This window comes from Microtus oregoni, unplaced genomic scaffold (genome assembly GCF_018167655.1).
Source record: "Microtus oregoni isolate MIOR12 unplaced genomic scaffold, Mior012 000001F_ref0000356, whole genome shotgun sequence".
Taxonomy (NCBI): domain Eukaryota; kingdom Metazoa; phylum Chordata; class Mammalia; order Rodentia; family Cricetidae; genus Microtus; species Microtus oregoni.
This window is the reverse complement of record NW_024543060.1, coordinates 58,307,458-58,321,380: the sequence shown is the minus strand read 5'-3', so window position 1 is coordinate 58,321,380 and position 13,923 is coordinate 58,307,458. Positions and strand designations below refer to the sequence as shown.

General features: G+C 45.2%; 1 protein-coding gene across 2 annotated transcripts in view; it reads left to right on the top strand.

The window, feature by feature from the left end:
• The window catches only part of Srgap1 (SLIT-ROBO Rho GTPase activating protein 1), a 283,329-nt gene extending 269,628 nt beyond the window's left edge, over positions 1-13,701 (top strand). For both annotated transcript variants that reach the window (XM_041665937.1, XM_041665936.1), the window contains exons 20-22: positions 1,734-1,868; positions 2,005-2,344; positions 8,808-13,701. In XM_041665937.1, coding sequence (XP_041521871.1) covers positions 1,734-1,868; positions 2,005-2,344; positions 8,808-9,185 — 853 coding nt within the window. In that variant the 3' untranslated portion in view covers positions 9,186-13,701. The remainder of the gene's footprint in view (positions 1-1,733; positions 1,869-2,004; positions 2,345-8,807) is intronic.
• The last annotated feature ends 222 nt before the right edge of the window (positions 13,702-13,923 follow it).

Here is a 13,923-nt window from a genome sequence, read left to right as displayed (position 1 = left end):
TGCTATCTGGCTGTTTCAACCACCACCTCCCATCCTGCCCGAACCCAAAAGGGAGGCTGCAGGCTTACAGTTGAAAGGAATCATCTCAGTCCTCGAGGCTTTTGTCGATGCTCTCAGTTTCACCCATGAGAAAGCTCTAAAACTTCCAGCCTGTTTAAAGACGTGAGGAGGAGGTGGCGTAAGTGAAGAAACAGCTTACAAACAGTGGATGAGTGGAGCCCTGTTTCCTGAGTGTGCTGCTTCACTGTTCATTACCAATTCCAAGTAACTGTTCAGGAAAAAGAGAAATACACTCTATAAAGTGAGTAGACATGCTTAGTGACGTACACAGCTTTAGAAACAAGAAAGTGTGTATATGGCAATTGATTAAACATGTGTATCTAAATTACTAAACAGAGAAGCCCATTATCCATAGTGTACATACTGTATATATGCACACTCACACACATGAAGGAGAATGTGAATAAAGTAATCACACACTAGCTCAGAATTGAGTATAATAAGGGGGATCTTTATTTGCGGGGGATTCATAGATCACAGTCCTCTGCATGAACGGAGAACAGGAACCAAATCCAGAATCCAGGTGAGATAGGAGACAGACAGATGAGAGAGAGAGAGAGAGAGAGAGAGAGAGAGAGAGAGAGAGAGAGAGCGCAAAACCTGGTCCAGCCTCTCAAAGGCCATTGGCTGAAGGAGGTTCCCCAGCACCTCCCGGCCCCGTTTGTCTAAATAAGAGCATTCCAAACCAAAATATAAAACTATATACAGTTAGAACAGATACTAAATATAAAAAATAAAATTATTACTAGCATAAACAATGTTAAGCAAGAAACATATGTTAAATGTTTTAATAATTATTTTATCTTAAGGAGTCTAAGTCTTGTATTAGAAATGACTTGGCTAAGTCATAAGAGGCAAGTAACTATGACTATCTAGTCTTTAACCCCATCAAAGGCCTGAGAAGGGAGATAATATTACTTGAGTAGGCAGGAAGTGCCATCAAGCAGCTTTTAAAATGTGCAGTAAATAACAGAGACAACTGGCTACCTGGGCAGTCACACACACACGTGCGCATGCGCGCGCACACACACACACACACACACACACACACACACACGGTACACTAGACACAGGAGCAAAGTATTGAAGGCTATTTCCTATGACCCTAACCACAGTTGCCTCTTGGTGTAGTTGGGGGTTTTGCTGTTTTCATTACTATGAGTTCTGACTGTCCTGGAACTAGCGTCATAGACCAGGTTGGCCTTGAACTTACAGAGATCCACCTGCCTCTGCCTCCCAAGTACTGGGATTAAAGGCGTGAGCCACCACACCTGACTGGTATAGTATGTTATAGATGATTATTATGTACTCTTTTATATGCCTGAAATTTCCTTGCACCATAATTATATTTCGGGTGATGAAAGACAGTCAAGTTTAAGAGCCCACACCGCTCTTGCTGCTCTTGCGGAAGACTTGAGTTCAGTTCCCAGCACCCAGGTTTGGTGGCTCACAAACACCCATACCTCAGCTCTGGGGGTAGGGTGCCCCCTTTTGGCTTCTGGAGCATCTGCACTCACATGCATATTCCTCCCCCCTCCCCCACATACACACACACAACAAACCTACAAAACAAGGAAAGCGAAGTTAATAAAAGGCTTACATACATGCCATCCCTTATTCCTGTACCTACTCATCAGGCCGAAGGCTTTCTCACTTGCTTCCCGTTGTTTCAGGGATGATACATTTTCAGACACTCTGAGCCAAAAAGCTGACAGTGAAGCCAGCAGCGGGCCAGTCACTGAAGACAAGTCTTCATCCAAGGACATGAACTCTCCAACTGACCGCCATTCTGACAGCTATTTAGCCAGGTAAGTGACATTTGGTCAAAAGCTCCTAAACCCCCTTCTTCAGGGGCTATGAGGAACAATCATACACTCAATCTTGAAGTATTACCCAGTGTCATAAGATTTTTCTCTTTTCTTTTCTCCTTCGGTGAATGTCTAGGCAAAGAAAAAGAGGAGAGCCACCCCCTCCAGGAAGACGTCCTGGCAGGACCAGTGATGGCCATTGTCCCCTCCATCCCCCACATGCTCTTTCCAACTCCTCAATTGATCTGGGGTCCCCAAACCTAGCCAGTCACCCCAGGGGCCTGTTGCAAAATCGTGGCCTCAGTAATGACAGCCCTGAGCGACGGCGACGGCCGGGCCATGGCAGCCTGACCAACATCAGCCGCCATGACTCCCTCAAGAAGATTGATAGCCCTCCTATCAGGAGGTCGACATCATCAGGACAATACACAGGCTTCAATGACCACAAGCCACTGGACCCAGAAACAATTGCTCAGGTATAGTGCTTTTAACTGGATGTTGTATTTTAAGTGTTTGGCTATGGTGAAGATGATATGAAAGATTTAAGATCTGTAAACTATATTTTCATATGGGAATAGCCAGAGAAAACAAAGGAAATAGTCTCATGGACTAACGCTTGGCCACGAATCTCCTGATGATCCATTTGCCGCCGGAAGATTGATTCTAGGCATATTAGATTCATATTGATTAAGTAGATGTGTCAGAAACGGAGAAGCCAGGACATTCATACGCATCAGTGGTGAATAGCCAGGAAAATATGGAATGAAGAAGGACCTGCTAATAGAGCCCAGTGGTTCTAAAGCTTGCAAAACAGATAGTTATAAAAGGGCAGAAAGCCCAGAAACAAAATAAATTATTTATTAAAACCAAAGATGACACTTTCAACTTGGCAACTGATAGATTAGGCAATAAATAATGTAATCAATAATGGTTAACCATGTAAAGACCCAGAGTGCTGGGTCCTATGTGCCTCTTGTCTTGCCTTCCCAGCACTGACTCCATAGTGGGCTCTGTTGTTCGTCTCTAATGATCAGAATTGAAAAAGCAGAGGTAAACAGTGTGGATGAGTTTACCCGATCCACCATCTGAGCCTCTGCTTCAGATACTGTCTGTGTCTAGCAGCAGAGACAGTCCTAGAGATAAATAGTCCTGGGTGGCAGCGTGGGCTATGTGAGTAGTCTAATGCATTTGTAAACAAGTAAATGAACTTGAGGTATAGAGCAGTTTCCCAGCCAAAATCAAAAAGGCTTTGACCTTTGAGTTTTTCTATTTCGAGGGTTATGCAAGGCTTTTTGAGACCTTTTAGAACTAGTCCCATTTGATTGTAGCCAAAAGTCATGATTTGAGAAACCCTGAACGTTGCTGCTGTAATAAGGAGGTGAAATGTGATTTGTTTAGAGACAGATTTAGAAAAAGGTTAAAAGACATAAACTGTTTAACCCTTTCACTGCCAGAACCAGGAATGCCTTTTATTATAAATCATAAAGATGAAAAGTCAACAGATAATCCAGCTTCTATCCATTCTGCCTGGTGCAGATAATTGGTTCTCACGTTTTTATCCCTCTGTCTCACGGTAAAGTGAGTCACATAGGAAGGCAATTGTCTGAAATGTGAGCTTCATGTCACCCTCATCAAAATGGCTTCTAGCTCTCTCCTTCGTCTATCCATCTCCAGCCTTCAAAAATTCCCACGCAACCAAAAGAGCATGTCATAGTGATGTTCATACAAAACCGCGCAAGTCCTGTTATAGCAAGTCCGTGGGGTCCTCGAGTAGAGGAAGAGTGTGCTGTCCACAGATGTCATCGTACCATGATTGGCTTTACTCTTTATTGGATACTATACTTTAATATCATGCCCCTGCTTATTCATATAGCAAATGCTTATTGAGCATTGGCTATGCCAGCATCTGTGAAAGGCTTTCTTTGTTTTCTTTTTTTGTTTTGTTTTGATTTTTTGAGACAGGGTTTCTCTGTAGCTTTGGTGCCTGTCCTGGAACTAGCTCTGTAGTCCAGCCTGGCTCGAATTCACAGATTCGCCTGTTTCTGCCTCCCGAGTGTTGGGATTAAAGGCTGTGGCACCCCTGCCAGGCTATGAAAGGCCTTCTTGAACAGGTTAGATGCCACTGTTTTCTCAGGGTGCTGGCAATACAGTAGGGGACAAGGACAAGTGACACTGTGGGGAGTAAGGATTGTGGTCCAGGCACATGGCAGAAGTCCCAGGGATAAAGGGAGGAACATAGCCCCAAGTCCTCCTTCCCACAGCACCTGGAATCCACCATCCTACTTTCCACTCCTGTGGACTTGACTACTCCACAATCTTGTATGTGTAGAATCAGACAATATTTACATTTTCGTGACTGGTTCATTCCACATAACACAAGGTCCTCAAGGTACATACATGCTGTTTCATTTGCCAAGATTCCTTTCAATTCTGAATGGTACTCCATTTTTTATGAATATATATATATATATATTTAATTTTACAAGCATTATTATCTTAATGATAAAAGCATGTATTATCTTATCAGTTCTTCAATGAGGAACACTTTGCCCTTTGAAATTTGTACAATTCTCCCTTTATATCTGAACTGGATATATTTGATAACAAAAGTGATAAATATAAGGAAATCAGTATTTTTTAAAAATTCAATTCATTTAATTGTTTTCTTTATCAATATAATGACTTTACATATTTATAGGATGCAGTATAATAATTTGGTATACATATGTGTAACTAATTATGAACTATAGTTGCCCTGCTGTGCTGTTGAGCACTAGAGCTACTTCGTATGAATGTTAGTTAATAACTATGCAAAAAGAGTGTTCTTATACCCGCATGTAGGCTTTCCATCAATTCAGCGGTTAAAAGTGGGCGTTGGCATAGCAGTGCCGATTCTGTTAGCTTACATACTCTGCGAAAGATGCTCCTCCCGGAGCTGTGATTTTTCTCAAGGATGGGCAGCCCTTGTTGCAGTTGAAGGGCGATTCACATAATGATAGCCCTAGAGAATTTTGCCACCATGCAAAAAGTATTTCATGTTTCTATATTGTCAGCCTAAATGACAATCAGAGACGTTCTTCAGAGAACGAAGGTGTTCATTTGGGAATGGCAGGGACATTGCTTGGGAATAGACTGGGGCAGTGTGAGGAAGTAGAGACACAGAAGCATTCTAAAGCTGGAGGAGGACTGACTATTTTGAAAGAGCAGTCCTTGACTAGAAGGACTAATAAACGACAAGACTGGCATCCATCCAAGGCTGGAGGACAGACAGTTGCTAGGCAGATGTTCATGCTGGAGCGACGTCCTTGCAGAAGTAATTTCCATGTAAGAATGCAATGGCCTTTGTCAAGGTTATAGGTCTGGCAGGGTTTTTGAGCGGACTTCTGCTTTCTCTTCTTCAATCAAGCACACATGCATATACTTATTTAAGCATGACAGTGTACTCCATTTTGATCCTCAAAATTTTCATAATATGAGAAAGATGGTAAAATAAGAAAGTAGGGTTACCTGTCAGTTATCCCTCTCCCCCCCCCCCCCAAAGAGAGGAAACCATGATAAAGAATAGCCAGCCCTAATCCATCCAACTGGAATGACCAAGGGAGTTTACTGAAGTCCTTACTCCTCAGGGGAGTGGCAGGAACTCTATAGATTTTTAAGACTAAAGCCAAGATAGCGTAACAGAGGGCAAGTGAGGCTCACTGCCTCTCCAACTCTGTCTTAGTGGTATCTTTCTGTGATGAAACACCATAATGAAAAGCAACCTGGGGAGGAAAGAGTTTATCTTATGCTACAGCTTATAGTCCAACATCCTGGGAAGTCGGGGCAAGAGCTCAAGCGGGAGGACCCAGCGCAGCGGTCCTGGCAAAGTGCTGTTCACTGGCTTGCTGCACCTGCCTAGGGGTGTACACCCACCTGGACAGGCCTCTCTTCCATCAGTTACTGCTTAAGGCAATGCAGCACGAGCTTTCCCACAGGCCAGGCCAGTGGAGGTGTTTTCTCAACTGCAGTTCCCTCTTCCACAATTACTCTAGCCTAGGTCAAGTTGATAAAAACTAGCCAACACACATCCTATCTCCCCTGGCAATGGGTTCAAAGCCGAGATGGAATTCTCATGAGAAAAGGGAAGTTGATGTGCGTAGCATTGGTCCTGCAGATGACTGCCTGGGAGAGATGCATGGTCCTTACAGCCTCCAGCACGGTAGGGAGAATTTCCCAGAATTCATAAAGCTGTACTGGCACAGAATAGTAGTTGTGACATAGTCATGAGGACCAGCTCCAGTTTTGAACTGGACCCTCCTGCTAGAGTGTTTTCTCTAACGCCCGCTGACCACACAGTAGCTCCCTTTCTGCGTCTCTACTACTGTCTACCGTGTTCACCCAACTGGCTGCAGCACCATACCCCTGGCTGCTCAGAGCCGAGGACCAGTAGTCAGCAAGGCAGCAGCCTGACGTCCTCATTAGTCCACTTCACACGCAGCACACAGGACACACACATATGCCACACTGGTCTATAGACAACCAGGCACAGTTCTGCTTCCCAGTCCCTGCGAGAACCATGCCCAATAACCAGGTGGCAGCCCAACCTACCAAAAGGTCAGGCAGACAGCTTCAGGCACAGTGCCTGCATATGCCTACGTAGTGCCCGCCTCCAGGGAAACTGTCGTACCAGTATAGACATAGACACCTGCATCCTGGACCAATGATGCCATCATGGACATCTCTGACAAGGATGATAGATGGTGTACACAGTAGTCAGGATACTGAGTCCATCTAGAATCCAGGGTAACAATATCCAACAACAGGCGTTAGGCCTCTCTGAAATGAATAAGTAACCTATAAAATTTGGAAATGTAAATATTGCAATAGCTGTAGAAATATCAACAAAGAAAACAACAAAATATGAAGAAATAGGTTTTCTCACAGTAACACTGGTTAGCAGACCCCCCAAAAAAGAAAATTTACAGCCTTGAAAACAAACTCAAAATAATGTTAGAGAATTAAGTGAGAACAAGAGAAGACAAAGAATTCAGAAAACACAGCCTTTCATGGCATAAATGATAAAACTCAACAAAGAGATAGAAATCCTGAAACGAAACCCAAACAAAAATCTTACACCTCACGAATTCAGTAAGTAGAATTTAAATATATATATAATTTGAGAACCACAACACAAGACTACACTGGAGTCCCAAAATAAATTCCAGGAATTCAAGATGGGGATTCTGAATGAACCCAGTCAAGACAAAACAACAAACAGAAAATGATAAATTTTTAAAAAATAAATTAAGCCAAGTGGTGGTGGCACATGCCATTAATCCCAGCACTTGGGAAGCAGAGGTAGGTGGATTTCTGTGAGTTCAAGGCCAGCCAGGCTTGTCTATAAGAACTAGTTCCAGGACAGTTAGGACTGTTACACAGAGAAACCCTGTCATGAAAAAAAAAAAAACCCAAAAAAGTAAATTAGTAGGTTTTCTGCCTCCCCTAATAAGTTTCTAAGCCAATGATGCAGAAAGACAGATCAAGCTAAACTGAAGAAGTATATATAACAACAGGTTTATTGGAGCAACTCCCCGTGGGTTCTCTGGTCCCAGAGATTGGAGCCAGAGGCATTGCTCCTAGGGAGATTTTATGGGTTGTTGGCAAGGGATGATTACGGTCCACCACAAGCTGGGTTTGTGCCTGAGTAAGGTAAAAATTGAACAGTTAAGCAGGGAATTGGGCGACTGAGAACTTCATGGGAGGCAACTGCTGCCGAGAATTGGGTTTGGAAACTGGGCCTTTTGTGCCTTCTCTTTGTCCAGAGACTCAGAGTGGGTAAGTTTTGGAGAGAGAGAGACAGAGACTAGAACGGGGCTTTCTGGAATCATGCGGGGGCAAGCTGGAGGTTCCTAATAGTGCCACACCCTATGGGGGCCATTTTCTTCCAAACTACCACAAATATTTAATATTAAATGTTTAAATATCATTAATTAGAAAATAATTTGAATGCCCCAACACAAAGAAGCAATAAGCATATGAGACAGTGGATATACATCATAACCTAGACTGGTCACTATACACACGTGTTTGTGTAATGTGTATATAAACATAGCCTACACTGGTCACTACACACACACATGTGTGTGTATAATGTGTATAGACATCATAACCTAGACTGGTCATTACACACATGTGTGTGATGTGTATATAAACATAGCCTACACTGGTCACTACACACGTGTGTGTGATGTGTATATAAACATAGCCTACACTGGTCACTACACACACGTGTGTGTGATGTGTATATAAACATAGCCTACACTGGTCACTACACACACAGAACTCCCTAATTATGTGCACATTTCTGGCTAATTTTTTTTATATTTTAATAATTCTGGTTATTATAAACAGGGTTTTTACTTTTACATATATCTCAAGAAAGTCTGGGGAGAAGGTTCATTTGGTGAAGTTCTTGATGCACAACCATGAGGACGGATGTTCCATTCTCAGAACCAACAGTAAAAACCAGAGTGCAGTGCTGTGCGCTTGTAAACCAGCCCTGGGGAGGAAGAGACGAGCAGACCCCTGGGTCTGCTGGCCAGGCAGAGAGTTCCGGCACCTGATGACGGACACCCGAAGTTGACCTCGGGCCTGCACATGCACACCCGCCCCCACATGAACACACACACACAAGATGGAATAGAATTCCGATCAATACCGCACAAGTTATAAGAGACCTCAATAGGTTGCCTGCTACCTCAGAATGACAATTGCTTGATCTATGGCTCCATGTGCATGGCTTCTAAGTATCATTTAGAATCAAACCCAGTGCACAAGGCGATGGTGCATACACTCTATGGGCAGACTGTAAAGTTCAAATATGTGTGTTCTTTACTAGTCTGTTCACTTTGTTCCTATAATTACAAGCCTATCTTTCCCTCTATCGTTTTTTCCCAATAGGATATCGAAGAGACTATGAACACTGCTTTGAACGAACTCCGGGAACTAGAAAGACAGAGCACGGTGAAGCATGCCCCCGATGTCGTGCTGGACACCTTGGAGCAAGTGAAAAACTCGCCCACCCCTGCAACCTCCATGGAATCTCTAAGCCCCCTGCACAACGTCGCCCTCAGGAGCTCGGAGCCTCAGATTCGCCGGAGCACCAGCTCGTCCAGTGATACAATGAGTACTTTCAAGCCGATGGTGGCACCCAGGATGGGCGTGCAGCTGAAGCCCCCAGCCCTTAGGCCAAAGCCTGCTGTTCTTCCAAAAACAAACCCTACTGTAGGGCCCGCCGCACCTTCCCAGGGTCCCGCAGACAAGTCTTGCACCATGTAGAAACCAAGGTCCTGGGGGAGGGAGTCTGAAGATGAAGATGGATTAGTGACAGTGGTCAGTGACGTTCCTCAGTCTTGCACCTATAACTGGAGATCTTTTTGACTTTTCTATGTCGTCGAATGTAATGGTGTCGGGGACTAGCTACATTAACATGGGCATTTGTATTTTGTAACCTTTTTTAATAACTGGACATATGTCATTTTAAAGACAATAGAAACTCTCAGACTTACTTGAAAATCCAATGCTGCAGCCCTTGTCACGAAGGCGACACCTTGCCCCCTGCGGTATATGGCTTTGGATTGTGTGGCCCAGGTGAGTGGCCTGCGAGAAAGAGAACCTGAGTTCCAGGTCTTACTGGAGTATCACCCGCCATGGTCTGTGACACATGCGGGAAGAGCCATTGTGTAGAAACCAACACCAAGCATCCAGAGTGGGGTCCAGTACCTGTTAAAAGTCACAGAGGGGGCTTCAGTGAGACTTTCAGTCCATGGCTTGCAGGGAGTCCATGATGGCCCCTTCCATAAATGTCATTTCCCTGGATCTGGGTTAAGAACTCAATGGAAGAAGGTAGGAAAACCTCAGCTATTGCTTGAACTGAACCTGGAAAGGCAGAGGAGACAGTGTCTCCAGAGCTGTTGGCATTGCTCCCTCCGAGAACACGATCAGGCCCTGGAGATGTCCAAGTCCACCACCTCCACTTGCAAAGGACTAGAGCAGTTGAATATTGAGGACTTTCTGGTTACAGCACAAACTCCTACAAAGTTGTTCAACAACTGCCTGAGAAATATTTCTCCCTTCCTTCAAACCCCATGCTCTCCTTTATGGCAATGGAAACAGACAGACAGGAAATTGATTCACGGATGTTGTGACCCAATTACCTTGCTTCTTTTAGACCACAGAGGCCCAATGGTCCCAAATCCTGAACCCCCAGCTCTGATGCCCACATCTCTTTGAGCCAAGCCAGATCTGGCTACGGTACTGAGTGAGAGCCCGGCCGGGCCACCATGGGAAGATGACCCTGTGGTGCCAGGATGGCCTCTTCCCAGTTTTGTACCTCAGAATCATGACTTCTGTTCTTTCCTATTCGTGTTTGGTTTGTTGTTTTGGATTTTTGCCCGTGACCTCTACAGAACTCATCTAGTCAAATGGACTCCGTTAGGAACTTCTTTCCTGGCATTTTAGCGCATAGCCATTTTTCTTTATCATATATTCACTATATTTTTCCTCTAGCTTAAAAAAAATGGCAGATTGTGTGTTTGTTTAGTACTGGGATTGATTGAACCGGAGGCCTCTTGCATGCTAAGCACACACTTTACCACTGAGTTATATCCACCCCATGCCCAGATCGTCCTGAACACAACTGTTTTTACTAAGGTACAGATGGCCCATCTAGCCGCAGCCGCTGGTGTCTACATTAGCACGCACTTCCTGATGAAGCCAGCAGATGGCTCAGAACAAGCCCCTTTGGACACACCATTAATCACCCACCTCAGAGTGGCATGGTGTTGACAATAATTCACGCAGGAACCAAGTAAGAGCTGTACTAAAATCAAGATCATGAGTGACCGCTACCTCAGTTTGCCGACCTAGTCATTCCTTTGCAGAAAAACAACGTGGATGAAATAGTCCCTTTCTAAGTCACTCTCCTCGTCTCACAACCACCCCTAGGTACTTCCCGGGATGGTAAGGTTTTAAACCTCACAATTGCCAGTGGTAGTGGTGGTGCACACCTTTAAATCCAGTACTCGGAGGCAGAGACAGGCAGATCTCTTGAGTTCAAAGCCAGCCTGGTCTGCAGGATGAATTATTCCAGGACAGCCAGAACTACACAAAGAAAAATAATTCAAAATTTTTAGAACCATTCTTTTTGGCCATTTTGTAAAAGAAACCATAGAGACCCAGCCAGGATTGAGGTTTGCTGGACACTGAGCCTTTTAAACATCCCACCTCTGGTTTCCTTGGAAGTTCATCGTCTCCTTAATGAACCCGCCATTTACTAGAAATCAATATCAATTTTTCAAACCATGTTTCTTCTTTGATGGACGATGCTAACAGAAGGAGTAAGAAGCTAGCAGCTTTAGGAGCTATTTGTAAATACCTTTCTTAAACTTGAATTTTAGTTTTTCCCATCTTCCTCCTCCAAACAGCTCTCTGGCAATCCTCCCCACCCACCCCACCCCTACTGCAACCCCACTGCTGCCTTCTGTGTGTCCATCTATGCCTTTCTGTCCCCCTAGGTCAGGCCTTTGCTGCCTTGAAAGAGAAAGGACATGCTTTTGTAAGTCCCTTGGGATCTCAGGCCTGGGCCTCCAGGGAATGGCTCCTAGTTCCCTCCCATCCTTCACTTATCTTTTCCTCCCTCTTCTCTCCTGTAGTCCCAGTGACAGTTCCAGATGTCCCCAGAGAAGCAGTCACCTTTCCTTCCTTTGCCTAGTGATGGACCAACAGTTTTACAGCTTTACATCTGGCGTGGGCACCCTTGGAGCCATGCACAGAATAGTTTAAGATAAGATGTCCCCTGCACGAAGGATCCTAAACAGTCACTAGAGCTCACAAAAGGCTGTAGCAGCTGAGACGGGTCACCCTGGCAGGGTTCAAGGTGGAGCGCACAGAGGAAAGGGACAAGGAAAGGAAGTAAATGCATGGACCCTGAGGTCCTCCGTCCCCTCCCAGATCTTAGTGACCATATGAAGTTCAGGGAGGGGGTCGTTTGCTGAGCAGATTGTAGTCCACAACACTACCTGACTCCACGTACACAAAATAGCCATAGTTGTTAGGACTGTGTGCTTTGTCCCGTCCGTAGAACCCTGGTGCCGATTTACAAAGCCCTCTGGTGTGAGTTGGGGTTTGAGGGATAGATTGTTAGCAACCGAGCGCACATTTTTTTAAAAGAGTGTTGCAATAAAATGTCAAACTGTTGAGGACACTCTGGAGCTCAAGTTCTTGCTGCAGGTCAGCATCACTGTTCACCAGTCTTACTTGTGTTCACAGAACATCAGCTAACTGTGGTGCCCCGGGAACCATCCATGGAATACTTCACAGTGAGGTCCCACTTATTCTGCTACCATAGTCATGAATGGACAAAGAACTCCCAAGGGTCAGATGGTCTCTGAGTTTTCTGTATATATTTGCCATTCCCAAAAAGGCTTTTTGATTTAATTAAGAAGGGGAAAAGAGAGTTGGGTTGGTGGTGGTGGTCTCGGCATTTAGGAATGGCTCAGCCTCTGATGTCTACAAACTGAAGGAACCATGATCCGAAATCTGAGATCCAACAGTAAAGAGACTGTCCGTCCATTGAGATCTCAGATTTGGGTTGCTCCTTCTTCCCGACCATAGCAGCAAAGACCATAAATGCAGGAAATGCATTTGGGATGCCATCTCCACTCTGCCACTAAGACCCCGGGACACAGCCCAGAGCTGAGAGCTCTACCCATGTACAAATAGAACCCTCCTATTTCAGACCTCCCCCCCCCCCCCGAGCTGAAAGCCCCCCTCAAGCTCCAGCTGGGCTGGAGTACCAGGCTTGAATTGGGATGACTTCAGCACAGGTAGTAAAGCCAGAGACCAAGCCTAGCTTTCGCTCATCCTCCTATACTTTATTTAAAAAAAGAAAATGTCTCAGTGGTATAATCAAAATGGGTACCTGTATCTTTAAATTATATAGGGAATTTTGTATGTTTAAATAATTGTACTGGGCTCCATAATGCTTACCTTAGAAACTAGTAAAAGAAAACTCTAGAAACTGCGCATCTGTGAATGCCCCTTCCGAGCGCGCTCATCTAAGTTCGTGTGTAGTGTGATGGTTGCTGTAGATACTTATCGTGTAGTAACAGGAGACTGCTCTTCCCCCGCGTTCCTCCTGGTGACTCCTGCCCACGTAATTGAAATCAGTATTGTCCTTTGCTGTCGGTTTGGTCAGTTGCAGTACTGGTTGCTTCCTGCTTGTGACAGTGACCTACCCGTGTCAATGTACATCTGCAGTATGTACATGTGAAAGTGCCTTCCTATCTTAGAGGAGCTTAGCCTTGCTCTTGTACTGTCGCCCACCGTGTCCCGCCCGCCGGAGTGGTCTCCGGCTCCTTCCACTTCCACTTGCTCCCGCCTCTCCACCAGCCCCACTTCCGTTTCTTCCTGCGCCTCAGTGCTCAGTCGCGTGCGTTTTGCATCCGTGTGGATTATCAGACTGTCTCGTTACCCTCATAGACGTGACCGTGCCTTTCTCTCGCCTCAGTGACTCCCTGCCACCCGTCCCATGCGTCCCACTGTGTCCCACTCACACTGCTACCTGCCATCCTGTCCCTAGCCCTATACTGTCTCTCCAGTGCATCCCCCCCTCTCCGAGGTGAAGAGAAGAGGGGGCTTTTACAGTTCTGGAAGAAAAGAAAATGTTTTGTTAATCTGTCGTGACAACGCACTTTTCTGTATAGTACTGTACTTCTTGGCATGTACCATTACAGGCTTCAGTATACGGTCGGGTTTGTTCTTCGAGGTGTAGCTTTATAATAAATACGATAGTTCTGGCTGCCTTTGTCTGCTTGCCATTTGCTGTGACTCTGAAGTGTCTGTGTGATGGATGATACGGTGGCCCGGAGAGGGACCTTGGCGGGCCAGGGGGCCACAGGGATGGGTAGGAGGAGAGGGGGGAAAGGGGAGAAGTACAGAGAGAGGAAGAGGAAGAAGAGAGAGAAGTAGGCAGAGTTCTGCCTTTTAAAGGTGCAGGGTACTGCCCGCCCTGCAC